At 38.6% G+C, this 25,839-nt stretch overlaps 1 protein-coding gene across 1 annotated transcript; it reads right to left on the bottom strand.

Moving 5' to 3' along the window:
* Positions 1-8,619: 8,619 nt before the first annotated feature.
* LOC121476795 (suppressor of IKBKE 1-like) lies at positions 8,620-10,042 on the bottom strand. Its single transcript, XM_041730877.1, has one exon. The coding sequence runs from the start codon at positions 9,450-9,452 to the stop codon at positions 8,829-8,831; it is 624 nt and encodes a 207-aa protein (XP_041586811.1). The 5' UTR covers positions 9,453-10,042; the 3' UTR covers positions 8,620-8,828.
* Between the last annotated feature and the right edge of the window lie 15,797 nt (positions 10,043-25,839).

The raw sequence follows: 25,839 nt of genomic DNA, 5'->3' as shown, positions 1-25,839 counted from the left end.
ACCAACACGGGGACCCCAAGAATCTCCTGGGCCCACAGCACACTTCTTAAGAGTGAAAAATAAACGCTTTGGTTCTCTTAAGCAACTGAGATTATGGAGTTGTTTGCTACACTGTTGTTAATCTAGTCTGTCCTATCCAATAAAATTATTATACTGTAGTATATATCTTCTATAACTTGCTTTGTTATCATTTATATATTTGGATTTATTACATGCATGAACTAGATAGTAAGTTCTTACCACCATTGTGGCACCTGTAGGACCCTACAGAATTATATGCACAGTCCATTATATATTTGATCACTGGATTTCTAAAAAGGTAAGAGGACAAGACACAATTTTTAAATGTTTGGTAAAAATTATAAGAACATGCAAGTCAATGATGTTTACTAAATGGTGGAGCAGGAAATCAACCTCTGACCCTCAACCCTTCCATTCTCAACTCCACCTTGCCTCCCCCCCCCACAAAAAAAAGGGGGGGGGAATATGTTCAGAAAAACATTTCCAATAATCTGCAAGACATATCTCCTGAATAGCCTTGGAGGTACCACCATCTATGATACCTAACAGTGAACTCTTACTTTAAACAAAAAAATAATTATCTTCTAACATCCCAGTCTAAATCAGTGGTGTCCAGGTTAATTAGAAGTGATAACATCTGGTCAAATCCTAGTGAAAAATTCATACCGCATGAGAAATGTAAGGGCCTGAGCTAGTGTGGTGGCTTAAGCCTGGAAAGGTTTGTTAGCAATCTCTTAGTTTCTTTGCTGCCAAGCACTTTGTGCTCTCTCTATCCCTCTGACTCCCTTTTTCTCTTCATTCTGTGCTACCGCCCAATATCTACTTTTTCTCCCTGCTTAAAAATCTCTAAATGACACATTTTCTGAAGCTCAAAACACAAATCTTGCTAGTCTTATATCTGTGGCTCCTGTCTCCCCTACTCCCACATCCACATAGCCTCTCTATCCACAACCACATAGGTGCTCACTCTCTATGAGGCTTCATAGGCACCCTCCTCTCCCAATGGCTCTTCCTATCACTCCCCAACTCTGGTGAAATTCTCCTGCCACCAATCCTTCATGACTTGAATACCCATTTATTGTTCAAGACCCAACTCAACAGTCCCTCTTCTGTGAAGATGTTTTTCACCGCCCCAGTTAGTGGCCCTCTCCTCTTTGTTCTTTTTTAATGCATTCCACTATTATAGCTCTTAATGCATTCTTTGTAATTATCAGGTGATTTATCTGTGTGCCCCCCTCCCCACCAAGAGGGCATTTTGAGAGAGGCGTTATTTTTTTGTTATTGTTCCATATTTTCCTTCAGCCAAGTGGCTGACATATGATAGGTTATTAATAAATGTTGAACGAGGGACTCAGGGGTGGCTCAGCAGTTGAGTGGGTGCCTTCGGCTCAGGGACATGATCCCAGGTATGGGATTGAATCCCGCATCCGGCTCTCTGGGAGGAGCCTGCTTCTCCCTCTGTGTATGTCTTTGTCTCTCTCTGCCTGTCTCATGAATAAATAAATAAAATCTTTAAAAATAAATAAATAAAATTTAAAAATAAATGAATGAATGAAAGAATTGAATAAATAGCAAATTAGAATTGAAGAAACCAAAGACTTAAAAAAGAGACCTTGAATACGTAGAGCTGATACACCAAATGATTTAATTAGCTATTTCATAAACATACTAAATATATCTACCAGCTAACTATACAGTACTGGAAAATTATAGGATGCCTCCCAACAATGGCAGTGGAGATCTGAGTAGAGTTGACAAAGACAGCACAAGCATTTATGACTGAATAAAATTTTGAGATGATAATAGGGTTTTTCCTCTATTGTTCCTTTGTTCCCTCTGACCTTCCCTCAGCCAGGACAGCCAGGGCACTGCATCTTCTCTGCTCCAGGGGAAGGATGACACAGCAAAATACAGATAACAAAAGAGTCCATTCTTAGCCTTGAGGTCTCAGAAGCTAAGGACCTGGCAAAGGCAAAAAAGATTTAGAATATGTGCTTGGAGTCAGTTTGTCCTGCTCTAGATACTTAAAAAAAAAAGTTTTCCCCAACTTGGGAGATGAAGAAAGAATAAATAAGAGGTAACTACTAGAGAACCAAAATATAATGTTATGACTTTCAAACCAGTAGAATAATTTGTCCAACCAAATATTGTCAGCAAAGGAAAGGGAACAAGAAGAAAAATAAAAGGAAACCAAATTAAAGTATGATAAATAGAAAATTTAAAATAGTATAGCTGAAGCAACTTCAAAATAGTAACTATAATGAATGCAAATTAGTTAGTCTAACCCACCAAAAGATAACTAAGTATAATCAATCTATAAATTTGATGAATAGAAAACCCAAACTTTTTTCACAGAGTACCTGTGAAAGAAACAAAAATTGAAAATGCACTGTGTCACACAAGAAGCCCATAAATTCCAAAGAATTGCTAATCATATAGATCATGTCTTCTGATTATTATTCATGGTAAATTTTTTAAAAATACAGATTTAAAAATCATATCTGAAGAGTAAAAACATAATATTTAATAATCCTGATTTTAAAAAATTATAAAAGAAAATGTTAATACATGGAATTCTTTTTTTAAGATTTTATTTATTTATTTGAGAGAGAGAGAGAGCAAGAGCGAGAGAGGGAGCATGGGTAAGGGGAGAGGCAAAGGGAGAAGGAGAAGGAGAAGCAGACTCCCCCTGAGCAAGGAGTCCAACATGAGGCTCAATCCCAGGACCCTGCGATCATGACATGAGTGGAAGACAGATTCTTAACTGATTAAGCGGGCCAGGTACCTCTTAATACATGGAATTAAATGATAAAAGTAATTTATGTCAAAACTTGTCAAATACAAGTAAATGTATTGATTAAAATAAATAACAATAAAGTCAAAATTTTTAAAAAATGAATGAAAGTAAATGACTAAAAATTCAACTTAAAAAATAGAGAAAATGGGATCCCTGGATGGCTCAGCAGTTTAGCGCCTGCCTTTGGCCCAGGGCACGACCCTGGAGTCCCAGGATCGAGTCCCACGTCAGGCTCCCGGCATGGAGCCTGCTTCTCCCTCCTCCTGTGTCTCTGCCTGCCTCTCTCTCTCTCTCTCTCTCTCTCTAGGTCTATCATAAATAAATAAATCTTAAAAAAAATTTTTTTTTAAATAGAGAAAATGTCATAGAGAATCCCAAAGAAATAATGAGAGAAAATAACTGAGATAAGTTTAGAAATTAGGAAAATAAAAAATGGAAAAACAACGGAAAGGAATAGCAAACAATAGTCTCTTCATGTCTTTGATCATCTATAGTCTTCCTGAAAGATTTGATTCTCTTATCTGTTGCCTTTTTTTTTTTTTTAACCAGGGTCAAATTATATTTAAGATGTCTTGACAAAAATTTAGGTAGTTATTCATTTACATCAGCCCACATCCCAAATACAGGCCTTATTTATTAATCCTCTTGATAAATATATGGATGGCAGGAATTATAAAAGTGCCATTTTTTAAAAATTAGGAAAATGAAGCACAAAATAAGTAGGTGATGAGAGTAATGTTATAGAAAATGAATGGATTGAATAGCAACTGATTGCTAATCCAATGCAGAGCTTTGCAAACAGAAGGTGATTAATAAATGTCTGGTGATCGAATGGATTTACAGCTTTTTCAAATACCAGAGAACAGAATCAGTTAGTTTCAGAAGTTAAAAATTTCTACAGAGGAAACAGATTTTTCTTCTAACATAAGGCTGAGATAATTTTACAATACCTATTTTTGTCTGACTATATAATTCAGAAGTGCCTCAAGTGGTCTAAAACGCTCTGTTGTCAAAATCTAGTTGAAGGGTGAAAGGAAACAGGATTAAAATGAACATTTATTTCATGCATGCTCTCAAGTCAAACAACTCCACCTCAACAAAGCATATAAAATCAGCACAAGTTGTGAAATACTATATATTTGAGTGACGACATTAGTATAGTGAGATGAGATATTTTCCCTACTAAACACTCTTTTATCATTGAATAAAATTTCACATTTATACTCTTCAAAATTATGTAGATTTACATTGGTATTATTGACTATTTTCTCTGAAATTTTTCACCACTGAAAACATATTGACACTACAATAAAACTGTCCCCCTATAAGGAGACTTCTTATTTATTTACCATCTCTAATGGGCCCTGAGAAGCTTTAAAAGGAATCTATTTTAAGCCTGTCATAGATTAACTAGTTCATATTTTCCTTGATGATTTTTTAAAAGATTTTATTTATTTATTCATAGAGAGAGAGGCAGAGACACAGGGAGAGGGAGAAGCAGGCTCCATGCAGGGAGCCCGATGTGGGACTTGATCCCGGGTCCCCAGGATCACACTCCAGGCTGCAGGCGGCGCCAAACCACCGCGCCACCAGGGCTGCCCCCTTGCTGATTTTAAAATGCAACATTTCAAGTTTCTAATATAATAGAGATTAAAATGAAAAAATATACAAGTAGTATTTTTTAAGGTTTCATTCATGAGAGACAGAGAGAGAGAGGCAGAGACATAGGCAGGGGGAGAAGCTGGCTTCTCAAGGGGAGCCTGATGTGGGGACTCTAGGTCCACGCCCTGAGCTGAAGGCAGAGGCTCAGTCGCTGAGCCACCGAGGCATCCCTACAAGTAGTATTTTTAAAACCCATAATTGTTTGGAATAAATAGCATATGTAGATGGTAGAAAATTCAAAAAGTTACAAAAAATAGGGACACCTAGGTGGCTCAGTCAGTTAAACGTCCAACTCTTGATTTTGGCTTAGGTAATGATCTCAGGGTCCTGAGATCAAGCCCCTATGGACCTCTGCGCTCAACAGGGAGTCTAGTTGAAGATTCTCTCTCCCTCGGCCTCTCCCCTTGCACTCTCTCTCTCTCTCTTAAAAAAATAAAGTTATAAAAAATATAAATACAACAAAATACAAGCCTTCCTTCCACTCCTTTCCCCAGAAACCCATTTTATTTCTGGAAGGAAACATTTTTATAAGTTTCTTAAGTATGGATTTAAAATAAGATAATAATAACCACCATTTGTTGAGTACTTATTCTGCGCAAAGGGTCCTCACAACAGTTGTGGGATAAGTAGTACTTTTTTTTTTCTTTTTAAAAGGAGATATATGCTATTTTTGATGCGGCCTCTTCTCTAGGATTAGCTATGGAGAATCTATTCTGCCAGTCTTGGGCTGTTCTCTGGGTTATTTACACTGATGCAAGTGTTATCTAGGTTTATCTGTGGAACAAGGAAAGCCTGGAAATCTTTGGGTTGGTTCTACCAAGTTAACCAACTTGGGAGCTAGGATTGAATTTGGAGCCCCAGCAGGCCATTTCCTACTGGTTAAAAAAAAGTGAAGGAATAAACTTTCACTCATTGATTAAAAAAAAAAAAAAAAAAAAAACAGAAGAATTGTCTTTTCTCACATAACATCCTATGATTGCCTCTTGCTCTAAGAACCTGTAGCCTTTTATTTATAACTTTTTTGTGATGTTTATCTTACTATGCATTGAGGATTATTGCTGTTTACCACTATCTGATCCTCTCTGCATCCTGACACGTGGGAAGATAGCTCTTCTCTGCCCCCTTAAATTAAGCATGCTCATCAGACAACTTTTGGCACTGAAGTGACTTGGGTAGATGTTACTGAGATGTTAGAGCCTGCCAATCTGGAATATAAACAATCTCTTATTTATAGTTTCTTTTTTAGAAGATTTTATTTATTTATTCATGACAGACACACAGAGAAAGAGACAGAGAGAGAGAGAGAGAAAGAGAGAGAGGCAGAGACACAGGCAGAGGGAGAAGCAGGCTCCACACAGGGAGCCTGACGTGGTACTCGATCCTGGGTCTCCACGATCACGCCCTGGACCGAAGGTGGCGCCCAACAGCTGAGCCTCTTGGGCTGCCCTTATTTCAGTTTCTTAGGCAAATAAGGTTCTCAAATTAAGATATGGCCTAAGGATAAAGGTCAAATCAAAGGTATGGCTGTAAGACACTTTTTTAAAGCTTCTAAGGAATTTAAATTGGTGCTTTCTCAGCTAAACAAAATGGTATCTTGAAAGCATGAAAATGTCATCCCACAGAAGCCTAGTACCAAAGTAGCAGTAAGCCAGTCTAAAAGGACAAAACTGTTTTGAAAATAGTTGTGACTTTGGCTTCTAGAGCATGGATTGGGCTTTGATCTGAAATATAGAAAGCCACCAGAGTTCTTAAGGGAATTGTATTAGCAAAAGTATTGCCAGGCTCCATAAGGCACCATGACTTTTCAGATTGTAAAGAAGTTTCTGGACTCCTAAATTTACACAGACAAGAACAGTCTGAGAAGTTTAAAGGGCATGTGGGGAGATGCAATGTAATTGGACTTTTGGAATTTTATGTAACTGTGGGATTCAGAGCAGAGAAATCAGAGGAGTTGAACATAACAGTTCTGAATCTTAGGAGAGAGCTATGAGCTATATATATAAGTCTGAGAGTTGTTAGCACATAGTAAAAATACAAAAGTACAAATGCCAGCTTTCAGCCTTGGTTAATATATAGGTGAAATCTTATGGGTGGCTCAGGGGTTTAGCGCCGCATTCAGCCCGGGGCGTGATCCTGGAGACCCGGGATCAAGTCCCACGTGGGGCTCCCTGCATAGAGCCTGCTTTTTCCTCTGCCTGTGTCTCTGCCTCTCTCTCTCTCTCTGTCTCCCACGAATAAATAAATAAAATATTTTTAAAAATCTGAGGACCCCATGTCACATTATTCAATTAGAAACCTTAATAAAGACAAAATTGTTGACACAAGCACTTTTGAAAATGCAAGGCATTGGGCTAGTTTTACAACATTGTCATATCAATCAGTTTCCTGGAAAGAAAAAAAAAAATCACCCTAAATGACTTCAAACTGAGACTTGAATGAAAGGAGTAACAAAGGTATGGAAAAATATGATGAGGATCATATGAGAATATCAAGGCTTGAGAGAGTTGTAATAATGGGAAACCATTATTACACCTAGGACCAAAAAGTCAAGAGTAAAAAACTGTTAACAGAACCTCCTGGGAGGCAAAATCCAGCAGAACCTTTAGTTCGGGAGGGACACAGCTACTGCCAGAGATATGGCACTGAGCAGGAAAGAGGCATAGAAGAGACCTTGCTGTCCTCCTGGGTTACATCTCCTGCTGGTGTATCTCCCAATGGACAAGCCAAACGAGCATAGGTGATATAGTTCTCAAAGGACAATATTCCAGGGCATAAGGCAAAGGAGAGAAGGGCAGACAATGCACCTAGATAAGTAAATGGAGAATAACAAGCACAAGTGTTAAGGTGAAGGAGAAGATTTAATAATACTTATGCATCACATATTATAAACCCACAAAGAATATGTAGCACTAGTCAGGTGGGAAGAAGGCCATGTTCAATTTATATATACAGGTTCTGTCCCCTATAAATATGAATCACTGGACAGTTTGCTGAAAAGGACAAAAGGAACCTTTTTTTGTGGTAGTCTACTTTTTTTTTTTTTTTTTTTTTTTTTTTTTAACAAAAAACTTTTTTTAATACTGTGTCTCTCCCATGCAGTATGGTGCTTAGTGCTACTGGAAAATATGGATAGGTTTAAGATTCATCATTTCAGTTATTTTTGGGCAAACCCAAACTGATTAATTACATGGAGTAATTTGTAAATTTGTCATGTGTGACTAAACTGAGATGGGCAAATGGGTTGAAAAATGAGCCTAAGTTGACCACTCAGTATTTGAATCTCAACATTGCTTTGTTGTCTACACAGCACAATGAATGTAATAACTCTCATTAGGTGATAAAACTTTGCTGCCTTGTGAGAAATGGACCTAAAAATAAAGCCAACTATCCATACTAATAATGAAAGACATCTAAGTAAGTGATGGTCCTTAACTATAAGACAGAAGTTATATATAAATTAAATAGAATGTAGTACCTAAAAACTATGATGTGAATAAACCCATTGTATGCTCTTCCACTGAATAAACCACCCAAGTTGAAGATTTCCTAGGACAATATTGAAAAGTTGACTACTAATATCTAATAGAATAAATAACAGCTACTTTCAGCAGTTGAACTAAGGGTACAAATCTATGTGCACACACACAGGACAAACTTCTCAGGATTCTTTGAACAATATGCTGACTCTAATATCACTAGAAGAAAAGGGTGATCTATTTTCAAGTATGTTTCTTGGGCACTAGCAATAGGTTCTCTCAAATTAAGAGTAAAGACACCATGTCATAAAGTGCCAACTCTTAGCACCAGAGAGACCTAAAACTTCATAGTAGGTGAATGACATTACAAATCAGAGAATCTGCCAATCTAGTTCTGTGGAATTGTATTCCTTTTCTCAAATGGGAAAAAAAAATCTAGGCTATGCCAAATAGATTTAAAAAGCTAATATCTTTAAAAAAATTTTTAGACTTTTTTTTTTTTTAGACTTGTAACTTACAATCCTATATAAATAAAAATTGCTGGCTTATAATAAAGGATCTAAGTTTGAGAGATGTGAAGAAACAAAAAGGATCTGATACCACAGTTTATATAAATTGAGGTCCCAGAACTGAAAATTAAAAATAGTCTCTTAGAGGAAGGAATGGTGAAACTCAGTGTGTATTTTCACAAACACACCCAAAAACTGTTTTGTGGACAGCCAATTTGACTGCAAATTCTAAACTGCCACCTGATACCTTTAATCCACACTAAATCAAGTCTGAGGCAAGACACTAAATGGACAATACTCGAACAGAAAGATAATAACTTCCTTCCTTGATAAACAATCTCCAGCTGTCATTTGTAAGTTGAGTTATTTGATGGCTTGGGAAGCAGTGTCCATTGAGTTTTCCTTCCTGACCTGTAGAGATTCACTGCTGATGGACAATAATTCTCGAAGTTCTTTATTTTCAAGCTCTAATTGGGCTAGTTTTTCCTGAATCTTACAAAATTGGTCATCATCCACCTGAACTGCTTTCCTCATCACTTCTCCCATTTCACAGATTCTGTCAATCTGACTCTCAATTTCTGCAGAGTGAGACTGGTGAGCTTTCAGGACAGGCTCAGCATCCACAGCCTTTTTGGCAACCATTAATTGTAACATCTGTTTCCGGTACTTGCTCATGATGAGTTCCAAAGCATCCTGGTGTTCCTCCAAGGAAACCCACAGCTCTCTGTTTTCCTGCTGCAAGTCTCTAATCTGTGTATTCTCTTGGGACAGCAGAATGTGAGGTTTGAATTTGGACATGTCCTTTATATCGGATGCATCTTCTTGATACTGGTCCGGAAGCGCCGTCCCCGCCTCCCGCATAGCGGCCACCCGCCGGTGCAGCGCGGCGGACTGATCCACGAGCGACTCTGCGGCCGCGTCGTGTTCCCGTAGCCGCTCGAGCAGCGTCTTGGCGTCTGTCAGGATCTTCTGGATGGTGCAGCTCATAGTGGCCCCGGATCCCTGCTCCCGTCCTGCTCACCTACACTACTCTTTGGTAGTCTACTTTTTAATTATAAAAGGATTACCATAGTCATCTTCTTTGGAATGTGACATTAACTCAAGGCAATAGATACATAGATAAATAGATAAAGTTTGTTTTCACTGTTATGATAATGTATCTTTGCACTATATCAATATTGAGTGAAACTTCATTGTTGCAACAATTGACTGTTCGTATTTACATTGTAAAATATACCCAGCATTGTGATGACTAAGATACTACTATACAGCCAATAACTTTATTTTCTCACTCCACTGGTATTTAATTGACATGAAATAGATTGTTAATCAAGATTCATTAACAGATTTATTTTGGCCTTCTCCTTATAGATTTGTCTAAGCAAAACAGTCTTTGAGATTCCAGCAGCTTCATGTCAACACAATGTCAGGTATCCTTACATGATGTGGATAATAATTTATAGTCTTAGAGCCTGATGATATCAGCCATAATGTGCTGACAAAAGAAGGAAAGATTTCCCAGGAAACCCTGAGGAATAGCAACACTTAAGGGAAATACAGACAAAAAGGTAGCCTGCAAAAAGACTGAGAACGATGAACCAGACATATAGGGAGAATGTGGTATCATAGAAGCCCTGTGAAGGAGAAGTGGTTCGCATTTTTAAAAACTGCACACAGATAAAACACAGTGAGAAATTAAGTGCTTCCATACAGTTTAGCCATGAGCTGGTTATTGACGAGCACAGTAAAAGCACTTCTGCTGAGAGCCATAAGACCAGAAACTAGAAATCTGTGGGTTGCAGAGTGAATGAGATAGGCAGACATGAAAACAATACAGACAATGTTTTAGAGATGTTTGGCTTTGAAGAGAAGAAAGACAGGCTAGTATCTGAAGAAGGAGGTGTGGTGAAAGGTTTTCTTTTGGTTTGGGTATTGTTTTTTTTTTTTTTTCCAGTTGTTTTTGGCTTAGTTGGTTTTTCACTGGGAGAGAACATTGAGCATTAGTTAATTGCTTTTGGGAAAGAGACAATGGAGTGAAAATAGTTGAATCTACAAAAGAGAAAATGGATGGAGCATTGTGTCTGTTACAAAGTAGATGCTCAGTGTTTATTAAATAAATAAATAAATTCCTTGACATGACAGGAAGGTGTTTAATCCAGAAAACAGATGAAGGAATTATCTATAGACAAGAGGTAGGATATCTCTTCCATCAAAAAAGTAAGGAAGAGGAAATAGATGTGGATATAGGTCTTTTGGTAGATGTCGTATGAAGAGTTAGAGAAATTGCCATCAGATGACTTCTGTTTTCTCAGTGAAGTGAAAGATGGAATCATCCGAAGGAAATAAAAGTATATTGGAATCATTGAAAAGAATGAAAAAAAGTTGATAAAATAGTTTCGTGTTCTGAAAAGAAGCTTCAAAGGAAAGCCAGTTGAAGCAACTGCCAGCATCTGCAATATGTGTTGTGGCTCGTGAAAGGGATTGCCCCGCATATATTCCCCATGCTGGGCCTCAGTATTGAATCAGATCATCTGACACCTTTACCTGTTCCTCCCTCACTGTAAACTCTAGACCATGACCTTCAGTATTTGTTCTCTCCTTTATTTTCCTGGCTGTGCTCCACCAGATTTGAAACATGATGGCTCCTGGGAGTGCACAGCCTTTGATGGTTCTGCCTCCCTACCTGGACAATGTTTCATCATTCTACTTTGAGGACATTTCTTATAGCTCATTACATTTCTGACACCTGCCTCCCCAGATACCCAACCATCAAGGCATCCCCTTTTCTTCAAAGGAGCAAACTGAGCATCAGATATAAAAAGTGGGGTACCTACTTCCTTGTCTTCATAGTCCCTTACCACAGAACTTGAGCCATCACTGGGCAGAGAACCAAGGGCCACAGAAGCCCGCCCTTGGGCACTTGGGTGGCTCAGTGGTTGAGCATCTGACTGTGGCTCAGGTCATGATCTCAGGGTCCTGGGATCAAGTACCACATCAGGCTCCCTGCAGGGAACCTGCTTCTCCCTCTGCCTATGTCTCTGCCTCTCTGTGTGTCTCTTATGAATAAATAAATAAAATCTTAAAAAAAAAAAAAAACCTGCCCTCAAACCCCTGCTAGAGACTCTCAAGGGCTTAAACCCTCCTCTCTTCCATGAGCCTGACAATGGAAAAGACTTACCCCTCTGACAGGAGATCCTGCTTCAAAATCTACAGCACCATAGCCTTAGCCTGCGGCATCAACAAGGAAACCCTATCAGGATGTAACATAGAAAACCTAGTACTCCTCTGAAAAACAAAATAGTCATAAGACGAGTGGTTATGTTACACAATCAGAGGAACTGCCAAATCTGTATAAAGATAAATATGACAACCCAACATGAAAATTGAACAGAAGATTTAATAAACTATATGTTGATTTGTTATTACCTAACCAATAAACATGTATATAATGCATTATTTTTTTACAAACTCTAGGAAATTTTAAATCAGTTCTCAAAATTTAGTTTCAGAGAACTTGACCAAATAGCAGATTCTCTAGCAGTGAGATGACTTAAGAGAAAACACTGAAAAGGTGGACTAGTAAATTTATTTTTAAGTAAATGGGTCGAGGGAGGGGATGAAAGAAACAAACAAACAAACAAAAAGATGGCTGAGGGGTTAAAAACACTGAAAACTGGTGGAACTGCTTTTGGATTAGTTACTAAATTTTTTCATTGGTTTGCTCAAATGTGTGTGCAATTAAGTCTCAGACAAGATAGTATTTTTTTTTTATGGTTATGGCTACAACTCTAGAGAAGAATTATTAATTTCTGCTTTAGATTACTAAACTCTGTACATACCTTTTATTAAAATTCCACTGTTTCTCAGCTACCCATTATGATAATCTCTGTTTTAAAGTAATTCTCCTTTGTTAAGTGACTCATTGCTTTCCTTAAAAAAAAAAAAAAAAAACAGGCAGATCTCTGAAAGAGATCTATTTCTTCTTTTTTTTCTTCTTGTTACTTTGCAAAAAGCAACAGAAGGATTCCTGGAATGAAGGAAAATCTATCTTCTTGGACCTCCCCCATTATAAAAGTGTGGGAAAACTTATTTCATTTTCAAAACAAGCAATAAAAAAGGATTGTAGCCAAATTTCCTGCAAAATTATTGTAAGAAGAAAAGGAATAAGAGGCAGAATAAAATACCCACACACTATGATGAAAACACTTCAGAAAGACACGCCAACAAATTGGGAAACTGTAAAATCTAATATTTCAAAATAAGCTAAACAATTTTTTTTTTAAGTGTAGAAGCCATTAAAAAACCCACACAAATTAGGTTTAGAAAGAATCAAAAGCTGCAAAACAAGAATCTGGGGGTTTATTTTATTTATTTATTTTTAAGATTTATCTCTATTTTTAGAGAAAGAGTGGGGGTGCAGCCGAGGGAGAGGGAGAGAATGAATCCTTAGGCAGACACCCCACTAAGCGCGGAGGTGGTTGCTGGGTTCAGTCCCATGACCCTGACATCATGACCCCAGGATGAAGTTAGGAGTCAGATGCTTAACTGACTGAACCACCCAGGCACCCCAGAATCTAGGGTTTTAAAACAAGGATGCCAAGAGCTTTTCGAAGTTTCTTTCATCTGGCCCTTCAAAGATCCACTTGAGCCCACTCTTAGGCTAGCTTCTCCTTTGCCATGGCCCTCAGGAATGTGGACAGACAATAGCGAATTAACCACATGATAGCTTTCGTTGAACAAGAAGACAATGAGAAAGCAGAAGGAAAAGAGGCAAAGGCAAAGGAAATACAAAACATGAGGAAGGTTATCTTGTGCAAACAAAAGACGGACTGTGACAGAATATGAAAGGAAAAAAATGCAGATTGTGTAGTAGAAGGAAATTGAAATTTTCAACTTGAATCGAGCAAATTTAAAGTCTTCTGAGGAACATCTGGGTGGCTCCGCAATTTGGCGCCTGCCTTCAGCCCAGGGCCTGATCCTGGAGACCCAGGATGGAGTCCCACGGCAGGCTCCTTGCATGGAGCCTGCTTCTCCCTCTGCTCCTGTCTCTGCCTCTCTCTCTCTCTCTCTCTCTCTCTCTCTCTGTGTGTGTGTGTGTGTGTGTGTGTGTGTCTCATGAATAAATAAATAAGCTCTTTAAAAAAATAAAAAAAATAAGTCTTCTGAGCCAGAAATGACCTTATTACAGACCTAACAGAAGGAAAACAAATGCTCAACAAGGTGGTAAAAGGTACAACCAGGCACTGAAAGCTGGAGACACTGATCCTCAAGGATTTATACCAGTTGCAATAGCTCCTAATGACTTCATTGCAGGAATCAGGACTTCCTTCTAGTACAGGTTGAAAGGCAAAAAAAATGATGCCTATCAACAGAATTGCCACCAAAAAGATAGTGAGATCTCAACTGATCAAGAGGCCTAGCTGCCTGAGTAAATAGCTGGCAGTGTTGAAATCCATTATGGAGGTCACAAAATAAAGGTTTCCAATACCCTGAAAAGCCAGCTGGATCTCATATTTAGGAATGACGCCAGAAGTATGGTGAGGCTTCCTTGATATGAATAGCAATGAAGTTTTTGGATTAAGCCTGTGGGAGGTGGAGCTTTTTCCACTGCATATGACTACATTATGAAAGCATCTGATGGTTGAAAAAACAAGATTTTCTATGTCACCCCCTTTTTGTTCTGGTATAGTTCTGTATTTATCAGTGGAATACCTCTCCCATAGAGATTGCCTTTGTTCTAATCATTAACACAGGGAGAAATATGCACTTGAACAAACAGGACCATGTCTCCAATTCAACTCTCAGTGGTTTTGAGCATGAAGTAGAGGGGATCACATAATGGTTCTACAACTCACCCAGTCATCTGCCCTTTTCTCTAGCTGCAGAGATCTAATTTAGAGAGTTTTTATTTATTTTATTTTATTTATTTATTCATGAGAGATACAGAAAGAGAGAGGCAGAGACACAGGCAGAGAGAGAAGCAGGCTCCATGCAGGGAGCCCAATGTGGAACTCGATCCCGGGACTCCAGGATCACACCCTGGGCTGAAGGCAGGCACTTAACTGCTGAGCCACCTGGGCGTCCCTAATTTAGAGAGTTTTAAGTGAGACAGGGCAGTGACTGGACTCGAGTCCTCTTCATCCTGACCACAAAATGCAGCGTTCCTTGATAGGTGAAACCTTATGCCTCTTGGGTGGCATGTCCTGCAGGAGTGCAGAAGCAAGATGCTTACCAAAGAAGGGACTCCACTTCTAAGACTGGCAAAGACCCAACCAAGCCAGTCTGCACCAAGGTGGAGTCCAGCACTGACCTTTCACTGACTTGTTCCCTCATTATGATACTAAAAATCACACCCAGGGAGGGGATTTCACATGCTAATGAGACAGGACGACCCATGATGAAACATGTTCTGTCCACTGAAATTGTGTGCCCAACTTCCTGTATCTCGCTCTCCCTATAGGCTTAGATATCACTCCTTTCCCACCTCAGTCTCTTAAAATTTTTCCCTAGCCTTTGTTCCGGAGAGCCAGCATAAAGAACCCTTTCCTTTGTTCTGTCTTCCTTGTGCTCAAGCATAAGCGCTAATAAAAGCCTTGCCTGGAACTTCCAGCTTAGCCACTAGTAAATTTCTATTGTTTAAAGAGCCCAAGGACCCTGAGTGTGTAACATAAGCACCTGTAAGTCTCTGCTCTTTTGATTTAATATGCGTGTGGCAAGCAGTCCTTACAGCAGTACTAGCTTCTGTTATTTGGGCCTAGTGGTTGTTCTCATGTGTAAATGTGCTCTACTTAGTAAAACAAAAGGTTTATGAAGGGAAAAAAATGAAAGAACTCAGGACATAACTTAAAAATTTTAAGGAATTATAAGCAAGAAGAGGGATCCCTGGGTGGCGCAGTGGTTTGGCGCTTGCCTTTGGCCCAGGGCGCGATCCTGGAGACCTGGGATCGAATCCCACATCAGGCTCCCGGTGCATGGAGCCTGCTTCTCCCTCTGCCTATGTCTCTGCCTCTCTCTCTCTCTCTCTGTGACTATCATAAATAAATTAAAAAAAAATTAAAAAAAAATTAAAAAAAAAAAATAAGCAAGAAGAACGACAAAAGCATAAAAAGCAACAAATAATGTCTTAGCAGAAATAGAAGTTTAAGAGGAGGAAAATGTTAAAAATCAAATGAAAAAGGAGGTAAAAAGGATTTGAGAGAAAGTAACAGATAAAAAAGACAAGTTCCCATATATGTATGCCAGAAGTACCCAAGGGAGAGAACCAGAGCAATAGAACAAAACAGAATAATCCAAGAAAATTTTCCTGAAGGGAAAAAAACAAAACAAAACAAGACAAACCAAAACAAAACAAAACAAAACAAAGAACCTTGAAAATATACTGAAAAGCATACCTGAAAAGACTGACACCAAAATGGCCAACATCAAGAATTATTTTAGTAAAACTAATGAATTTTAAAGAAAAACTGTAAACATTCCATTTGTATCAAGGCAATCAACAACAACACCCAATCACTTATAAAAGAAAGGATGTCAATTGCCAGATCTTTCTACCTCAACGCTTTATGGGTTGAAGATAATAGAGTGACATATTTAACACATTTAAGGCAAGCAAATGTGACCTAAGGGTTTTATACATGTAAACTTATGTTCAAGAATGAAGATGATAGGCCACCTGGGTGGCTCAGTCTTTTAAGGGTTTGCCTTCAGCTGAGGTCATAATCCCAAGGTCCTGGATTGAGTCTTGCATCAATCTCCTTGGCAAGGAGTCAGGCTTCTCTCTACTCCTCCCCTCTGCTTGTGCTCTCTCTCTTTCATGCTCTCTCTCTCTTTCTCAAATAAGTAAAATCTTAAAAAAGAAAAAAGAATAAAGACCATAGGCAAGCAGTTATAAACATTCATGAACAAAAGAAATACTGTTTCCATGCCCCCTTCTAAGATATCTACTAGAGAATGAGCTTCCAAAACCAAAATGACTGGATAGACTTCAACATCAACATCAGGACTGGCGATACATCCTGACCTAGGGAACTAAGACTAAATAATGGATATAAAGGAGAGAGTATAATATGTTATTGGTCACATTCTCTAATAAAGTAGAGAATACAATTATCAAGCATTGGAGGAGTAGGTGTGAAATGGGGAGAACATATGAAAAATAGAACAAACTAGCTGATTACCTTATAGTTATTACCTGGAATTAAGAGGCTATTACTTCACATCAGACGCTGGGAGAGAGAAAAAGAGGGAAGAAGAGGTAGTCAGCCATTTTCAATTATTTCTCATAGTAAAGAAAAATAGAAAAGTAGTGAGGTTATGGTATGAAGTATATAAGCAGCCATCCAAGCAAAAATGCAAGTTTTACCAGTAAAAGAAATGCTGAGAGAAAGAGAGAAGGAGGGAGTGAGTGGGTGAAGGAGAGAGGAAACAAAGGTTATTTATATAAAACATTTACTACATGTCTATTAATATAATATAAAGACAATATGATGGTATGGAAGTACTAGCCAGAGCAGTTACACGAGAAAAAGAAATAAAAGGCATTGGAAAAATAAGTAAATAAAAAAATAAAAGGCATCGTAACTGGAAAGAAAGAAGTAAAACTATCACTATTTACAGATGACGTGATATTATATACAGAAAATCCTAAAGACTCCATCAAAAAACTGTTACAATAAAAAAATTCAGTAAATTTGCAGGATACAAAATATGCAAAACTTTGTTGTGTTTTTATGCACTAATAATGAACTATCGGAAACAGAAATTAAGAAAACAATTGCATTTGCAGTTGAATCAAAATGAATCAAATACCTAGAAATAAACGTAACCAAGGAGGTAATAGATTTATACAGTGAAAACTGTAAGACATTAATGAAAAAAGTTGAAGACAACACAGATATATGGGAAGATATTCCATGCTCATTGATTAGAATAATTAATATTATTAAAATTATATGCTAATCAAAGTAATTTATAGATTCAATGCAATTTTTTATCAAAATTCCAATGGCATTTTTCACAGAAATAGGACAAAATTAGGTGTGGAAACACAAAAGACCCCGAATAGTCAAAACAATCTCGAGAAAGAACAAAGTTGAAGGCATCATGCTCTCTGATTTCAAACTACACCATAAAGCTATAGTAATCAAAATAGTATGGCATTAGCATAAAAACAGAGACATAGATCAATGGAACAGAATAGGGAGCCCAGAAATATACTCATGCATATATGTTCATTTAATATACAACACAAGCAAGAATATATAATGGGGAAAGGAAAGTCTCAGATAAATGGTATTCGGAAAACTGTACAGTCACATTCAAAAGAATAAAACTGAACCAGTATCTTATGCCATACACAAAAATGAACTCATCATGGATTAAAGAATTGAGCATAAGGCCTGAAACCATAAACCTAACACTTCTGGAAGAAAAAATAGATGGTAAGCCTCTGCAGTTACATTCTTGATAATAACAGTTCTTAAATGACACATCATAAATATTTCTGTGCCCTTTCCCTTGGCATAGAAATGTGAAACACAGTAAGACATGTAAGTGCTTGCCTTTAATCAATGTCCTTCATATGCTGAAATAGTAACTAGCCAAAGATTAATAGCTACTTTCTCCTAATGCACTTGTAATTCAAAAGAACAGAACTCAAAATCAAGTTAATCAAGCTATGCAATCCATTATATTCAGTATTTCTTTGTGCTATGAAATGTCAGTTAAATCCATAGCTAGAATATCCCTCTTATCAAATAAAGGCCCTAATAAAATCAGCATATATGCTTGGGAATGATACATGATCCCCAAATGATAATCGTACAATTCCATTTAAACAATTTCACATATAAGAAGTTTTTTATTCAAATTTGAAAACATATATTTAAATTCTGAAGCTTCTTGATCAGTGAATTCTTAGTTTCATAGAGTGTATAGGCTAAATTTACATTAACATCATTCATCACATGAGATTTAATAGAAATTAATACCAATGAACTGGCACTAATACAGGTAGGTTATTTCTTTAAACAATATATAAAAAGCTGTATACTAAGTTATCTCCAGAACTTTTATTATTTATTTTATTTTTATTTTATTTTATTTTACTTTATTTAAAGACACATTTATTCAGCATCATGATCAGAGTATTACATTTAGCAATCACAGCATGAGTGCAAAAAAAAAAAAAATCTACATTAAAACCCTTTGTTGGAATGCCTTACACTTTCCACAGAACAAAACTAAAATAAGCTGTTATACAATTAGTTAGAAATATAGTCCTCGAGTTTTTTGCCCATACACATGAGTATTGTCTGAAACATGTCTTCTTTGCAGCAGCTAGGCCCTGCCACCACTGTGCTTGGCTGAGTTCACAAATCTGTTGTAACCTGTAGCTTGTCTGGCTCTCCTCTCCTGCTAAGCTTTGTTTCCTGGCAGTAATGAAAACCTTCTGCCACTGCCATAGTTGCTGCTGCTGCTGCCGCCATAGCCACCTTGGTTTTGAGGTTTGGCAAAGTATTGGCCTCCACCACCATGGGGGCCAGAGCTTCTGCCTCCAAAATTTCCTCCTTTTATGGGTCCAAAATTTGAGGATTGATTGCTGTAATTGCCAAAATCGTTATAGCTTCCGCCACCTCCGGAGCTGCTTCCATCATTACCAAATCTGTTACAGCCATCCCCACTGCTACCATATCCACCAGCACCTCGACTGCCACCGAAGCCACCTCAACCACTGAAGTTCCCTCCAAGACCAAAGTTGTCATTCCCACCAAAACCACCTCCACGACCATCACCAAAGTTTCCAGAACCACTTCGGCCTCTTTGGCTGGACGAAGCACTAGCCATCTCTTGCTTCGATAGGGCTTTCCTTACTTCACAGTTGTGGCCATTCACAGTATGGGATTTTCGAATGACAATCTTGTCTACAGAGTCATGGTCATCAAATGTCACAAAAGCAAAACCTCTCTTTTTGCCACTGCCTCAGTCAGTCATGATCTTAATCACTTCAATTTTCCTATACTGTTCAAAATAATCTCTTAGATGATGTTCTTCAGTGTCTTCTTTAATGCCACCAACAAAAATCTTTTTCACAGTTAAGTGGGCACCAGGTCTTTGAATCTTCTCATGAGACAGCCCTCTTTGGTTCCACGACACTTCCATCCACCTTGTGTGGCCTTGCATTCATGGCTGCATCCACTCCTCCACGGTGGCATACGTGACAAACCCAGAGCCTTTGGAGCACTTGGCATTGGGGTCTCTCATTACCACACACTCTGTAAGCGTCCCCCATTGCTCAAAATGGCTCCTCAGACTCTCATTGGTTGTTTCGAAGCTCAAACCTCCGATGAAGAGCTTCTGCAGCTGCTCAGGCTCTTTGGGAGACTCTGACTTAGACCTGATGGTGGTGGGAGAGGAGACTTTAAGGATGCCTGCCTACTCGGCGGCATCCGGGGACCTCTCCAGAACTTTTAAATAAGTTTAATTATCTGGGGGCAGAAAAAGTTAACATAGCAGTCCTGACTTAAAAAGTTTAAGTCCTGGGGCGGGGGGGGGGGGAGGTGCCTGGGTGGTTCAGCTAGTTAAGCATCTGCCTTCAGCTCAGGTCATGATCTTGAGGCCTAATTGAGCTCAGTGTCTGGCTCCCTGCCCCGCAAGAACTCTGCTTCTCTCTCTCCCTCTGCTCCTCCTCACCACTTCTGGTCTCTCTCTCTCTCTCTCTCTCTCTCTCTCTCTGTGTGTGTGTGTGTGTGTGTGTGTGTGTGTGTGTGTCTCATGAATAAATAAATAAAATCTGTAAAAAAAAATTTAAAAAAAAATCATTTGAGAGAGAGAGAGGCAGAGACACAGGCAGAGGGAGAAGTAGGCTCCATGCAGGGAACCCAAAGCCGTACTTGATCCCAGGTCTCCAGGATCAAGCCCTGGGCCGAAGGCAGGCACTAAACCACTGAGCCACCCAGGGATCCCCTATTTTTTTTTTTTAAGTTAAAGTCCACCCTTTGCTGGCATCTGGGAACATGGATTTCAGGAAGGTTCCATTGTTAACTGGTATAAGGGGCTCACAGTATCTGAACTGTACAAACAATATAATTTCTGCAAGCCCCTGTTTTTCTTCTAAAAATCTGAAATTTGGGTATGTGCCAGGCAGAGGGTGCCTATATAATCAGGTCCCAGTGAAAATCTTGGGTGTTCAGTCTCTAATGAGCGTCCCTGGTTGGCAATATTCCCCACAACTTGTCACAGTTTGTTTAAGGAATTAAACACATCTTGTGTGACTCCACCGGAAGAGGAATCTTCGAAGTTTACTTACATCTGATTTACCTGGGACTTATCCCCATGTACCTTTTCTCTTTGCTGGTTATGCTCTTTATCCTTTCACGATAATAAATCATAACCATGCATATGACTACATGCTGAGTCTTGTGAGTTCTCCTAATGAATTCCCAAAACTCCGAGCAGTCTTGAGGACTCCCAACAGAGTCCCCTAATCTACTTTTACAAGAATTACTTAATTTGAAGATTAGTTGTTTGCCCCTTAAGATAGGAAACGACTTCTAAATGCATTAGTAATGAAAATTTAGGTATTCCCTAAGCATTGTCAATCAAATCTACACCAATTGACTTTAACTGTAACCTATGATTTTGGTTACAGTGGTGTGACCAATGTTACAAAGTGTTGGTAGGAAATTATCTTTTAGCTGTTGTCAAAATGTTATTTTTTTAAAAGATTTATTTATTTATTTATTTATTTATTTATTTATTTATTTATTTATGATAGACATAGAGAGAGAGAGAGAGAGGCAGAGACACAGGAAGAGAGAGAAGCAGATCGAGTGTGGGACTTGATCCCTGGACTCCAGGATCATGCCCTGGGCCAAAGGCAGGCGCCAAACCACTGAGCCACCCAGGGATCCCCTGTCAGGATGTTATATAAGATGACATCTGACTCATTGTAGAGTGCCCTCTGTATTAGGTAGGACCCCTGGGCAAAATTCGGATCTCTTTTGACTAAATTAAGCTTATTTTAAACTATATGTTTTGCTTTTATATTACAGTGACTCTAATGACTGGTTGGGGGCTTGGATTTTTTTTTTAAACTTTAAAAAACTAATAGTCAAATTGCAACCCAAACCAGTGTACAAGATGATATCCTATACAAGTTTCTCTGCACACTAAGCTCATTTTAGAGATGGTTTGTTTTGTTTTGTGTTTTTTAGAGAGAGAGAGAATGTGTGCACAACCGTGGGGGAAGGGCAGAGGAAGGGAAAGCCAGAGAATCTCAAGTAGTCTTCATGCCCAAGTTGGAGCTCAACACAGAGCTCAGTTTCATGACCCTGAGATCATGACCTGAGATGAAATCAGAAGTCAGATGTTAACTGACTAAGCCACCCAGGTGACCCTATGGTTATTTTTAATGTGTCCTAACTTCCTCAGTATTTTTCTAACTCTTATTGTTTTTATTTTTGCCAGACATTTCAAAAATTTTCAGATGAGCCATGTGGTTAGCAACTTTTCAGATAAGCCATACAAGAATGAAGAAAAGGAGTACTAAATCAATAACACATCCAAAGGATAGTGAAAAAAAAAAAAAAAAAAGCAAGCAGTTAATACTGGGAAATGAGAACCAAAGACTGAAAATTTTAAGTGCGTAAGCACTTTAAAATCAAGACAGCATGTTGGAAGTTCCAATTCCTTTAAATAAATGTGACTATTTTGCCTTCTTTCCTCATAAATTTTATACTTAGGTTAATTTGTCTCAGTAGCAGAATATATGAAAACACTTGGATTTTGCTTGATGACTTCAAGGACAATCTATTCCCCCTTTGGAATGTAAGAGCTCATTAATACATTTTCCAACTTAAGAATAAGTTTTCTTTTTTCCAAAAGTTTACATTTAAGAGCTAGTGTTTAAAACACATTTTCCCACAGAAATGTTATTACAAATGGTGGTTAATACCCAGGCCATCCCAGTGAACTCATTAAACTCATAAAAACCAAAAGTAGATATTTGCAATGAAAACAGTGTAAAACTGCATTATGGAAAAAAAAAAAACAACTTGCATTTTAAATTCCAAAGTTAGGGATTCCTGGGTGGCGCAGCGGTTTGGCGCCTGCCTTTGGCCCAGGGCGCGATCCTGGAGACCCGGGATCGAATCCCACGTCAGGCTCCCGGTGCATGGAGCCTGCTTCTCCCTCTGCCTGTGTCTCTGCCTCTCTCTCTCTCTGTATAACTATCATAAATAAATAATAAAAAAAATAATAATAAAATAAATTCCAAAGTTAAATTTAAACATGCAGTTTAAGTGTATTCTAATCAAATCCACTATCCACAGCGTTTAAGCCAGGGCTTCATTTTGGGCCTCTTCAAATATAACCTTAAACACTACAGGTAGAGAAGGGAAGAGTGGAAGGTTTTGAAATTGGGTGAGTGGGACATGGAGAGACAGTCTATGCACAGTCTAAGAAAGTAAGTACATTGTATTTACCCACACTGGGATGGAGGTGGTTTCTACTCTGATTTCTGGGAGTACAATGAAGCTGGTACAGGATGGAAGTTCCACAGGATGGAAAAAGGGATAGAAAGGTGATTTTGGCTTCTCAGAATCCTAGAATTATTAATGTGCTACTATCCAGTGGGTGGGTAATAGGGCATATCTCTGGCAGCTCATAAGCATGAATGACCAGCTGGCTAATTCTTGAAGCAGGTAGGTTCTGAGTACACAGGTGAGCAGCAACAGACAGTGGACCCGGGTCCCTCATAGCAGTCAGTGTGCTACCTGGCAGAGGAGAAAGATACAAACCTATGGGTTTACATAGGAGACTTGTGGAAATGCTGACGGTGTGAAGAAGACATAGATTTCCAACATGGAGGAACAGAAGAGGAAACAAAGGTATAAGATGTGTTTCTTGCAGCAGTGCCAGCCAAAATGTTAGACCCAACTGGGCTCTCCATTGCTAAAGTATGGCTAGGCCTACATTTGATGTATTTCAGGTTTGTCTGTCCTGGTTTGGGGAAGCACTTCACAAATAATCCTGCTTCTAAACACTACATATTTAGGGGATCCCTGGGTGGCTTAGCGGTTTGGCGCCTGCCTTTGGCCCAGGGTGCGATCCTGGGGTCCTGGGATTGAGTCCCGCGTCGGGCTCCCAGCATGGAGCCTGCTTCTCCCTCCTCCTGTGTCTGTGCCTCTTTCTCTCTCTCTGTGTCTAATAAATAAATAAATCTTTAAAAAAATAAACACTACATATTTATTAATTTAAAATTAATAAGAAAATACCATAAAAAGAACCATAGGAACTTTTCAAAAGCATACTTAAATATTTTACAAAATTGTACATTCTCAGGTACTTTTTTAAAAACCATACATATCATGAATCATGGACTTCAAAAAAAAATTTTTTTTAACCTGCTCTCTTCCTCCCCTTCTCCAGACACCCTCTCCACTAGTAACTTACAAGCTAGTAGTCATCCTTCCACACTCTTGTAATTTTCCGTTAAGTATTCAAATATATATGAATGCATTTTTACTCATTTTATTGAGACATAAAAATGATAATATCTGAAAGGCAAATCTTAGGAGGCGTATGATGTGTTACAGCATAGATAGACAAAATTTGACCATTTGTTTATTAACAGGTGTTCACTTTCATTTTGCACTTTTGCCACTGGAAATGCTGTAAAACTCATTCATATATATATATATATCTTGTTATTCAAATTTATATTCACTTGTGTCATGACAAAGACTCCCAATATTTCACCGGCTCACCACAATAAAGTTTGCTTCTAGTTTGCACCACTGTCTAATGCAAGTTAGGCTATTACTGCAAGATGTCTGCCCTAAAAGTGATTCAGGGATCTACCTTATGCTTTTGTTATTTCCAGTCCTTCATTTCCAGCAGCAAGGACTTGAGTGAGCTTGAAAGATGAGGGGGATTATTTTTAAGGATATTTTGAGTGTATTTGATACACAGTATCACATTAGTTTCCAATGTATAACATAGTGATTTGACAAATCTATATGTTATGCTGTGCTCCCAAGTGCAGCTATCATCTGTCACCTACAGTATCATTGGCTTTATTCCCTGTGCTGTGCCTTTTATTCCTGTGACTTATTCATTCTATAACCGGAAGCCTGTATCTTCTATGCCCCTTCACCCATTCTGCCCATCCCCCAACTCTGCTTCCCTCTGGCAATTGTTTCCTGTTTACCGACTTGTTTATTCATTTATGTTTTTGAGATTCCACATATGAATGAAATCATATTTTTTAAGATTTTATTTATTTATCTATGAGACACACACACACAGAGGCAGAGACACAGGCAGAGGGAGAAGCAGGCTCCAACCAGGGAGCCCGACGTGGGACCCGATCCCGGGACTCCAGAATCTTGCCTTGAGCAGAGGGCAGGCGCTAAACCGCTGAGCCACCCAGGGATCCCCTGAAATCATATTTCTTTCTTAGTCTGATTTATTTCACGAAGCATAATATCCTCTAGGTCTACCCATGTTGTCACAAATGACACAATCTCCTTTCTTATGGCTGCATAATATTTATGTGTGTGTGTATGTGTGTACTCACACCACATCTTTAACCATTCATCTGCTGATGGATAAGGCTTTCCATACCTCGACTATTGTAAATGTTGTAATAGAAATAGGGGTATCTATGTCATCGAATTAGTGTTTTCATTTTCTTTGGGTAAATACCCAGGAGTAGAATTACTGGATCAGGTGGTGTTCCTATTTTAAATTTTTTGAGGAATTTCTGCACTATTTTCCACAGTGGCTGTCGCAATTTGCATTCGCACCAACAGCACATGAAGCTTCCTTTTTCTCCCCATCTTTGTTACTTTTTTTTAAATAAAGATTTATTTAGTCATGAGAGACAGAGAGAGAGAGAGACAGAGACACAGGCAGAAGGAGAAGCAGGCTCCACGCAGGGAGCCCAACATGAGATTCGATCCCGGGTCCTCAGGATCACGCCCCGGGCTGAAGGTGGCGCTAAACCACTGAGCCACCCAGGCTGCCCCCCATCTTCCTTACTTGTTATTTCTCGTCTTTTTGGTTTTAGCCCATCTGACAGGTGTAAGGTGATACTTCATTGTGATTTTTATTTGCTTTTTTCTGATGATTAGTGATTTTCAGCATATTCTCATATGTCTCTTGGCCAGAAGATGAGAATTTATGACGAAAACTGGATGTGGCTTAGGATGCTTCTGCCCAGATTCCATTGGCTACAACCCAACCATGAAGTCCTTACGCAACTGCAAGGGAGGCTGGAAAATGCAGTCTTCCTGTAGGCCCAAACAGAGGAAATGGATAATATCCAACCAATTTTGCCAAGTATCTTTACATCCTGGTAACTTTATTTCAA

The sequence above is a fragment of the Vulpes lagopus genome, chromosome 16 (assembly GCF_018345385.1).
Source record: "Vulpes lagopus strain Blue_001 chromosome 16, ASM1834538v1, whole genome shotgun sequence".
Lineage (NCBI taxonomy): Eukaryota > Metazoa > Chordata > Mammalia > Carnivora > Canidae > Vulpes > Vulpes lagopus.
Note: the sequence above shows the minus strand (reverse complement) of the source record. Positions and strands in the feature narration are given on the sequence as shown.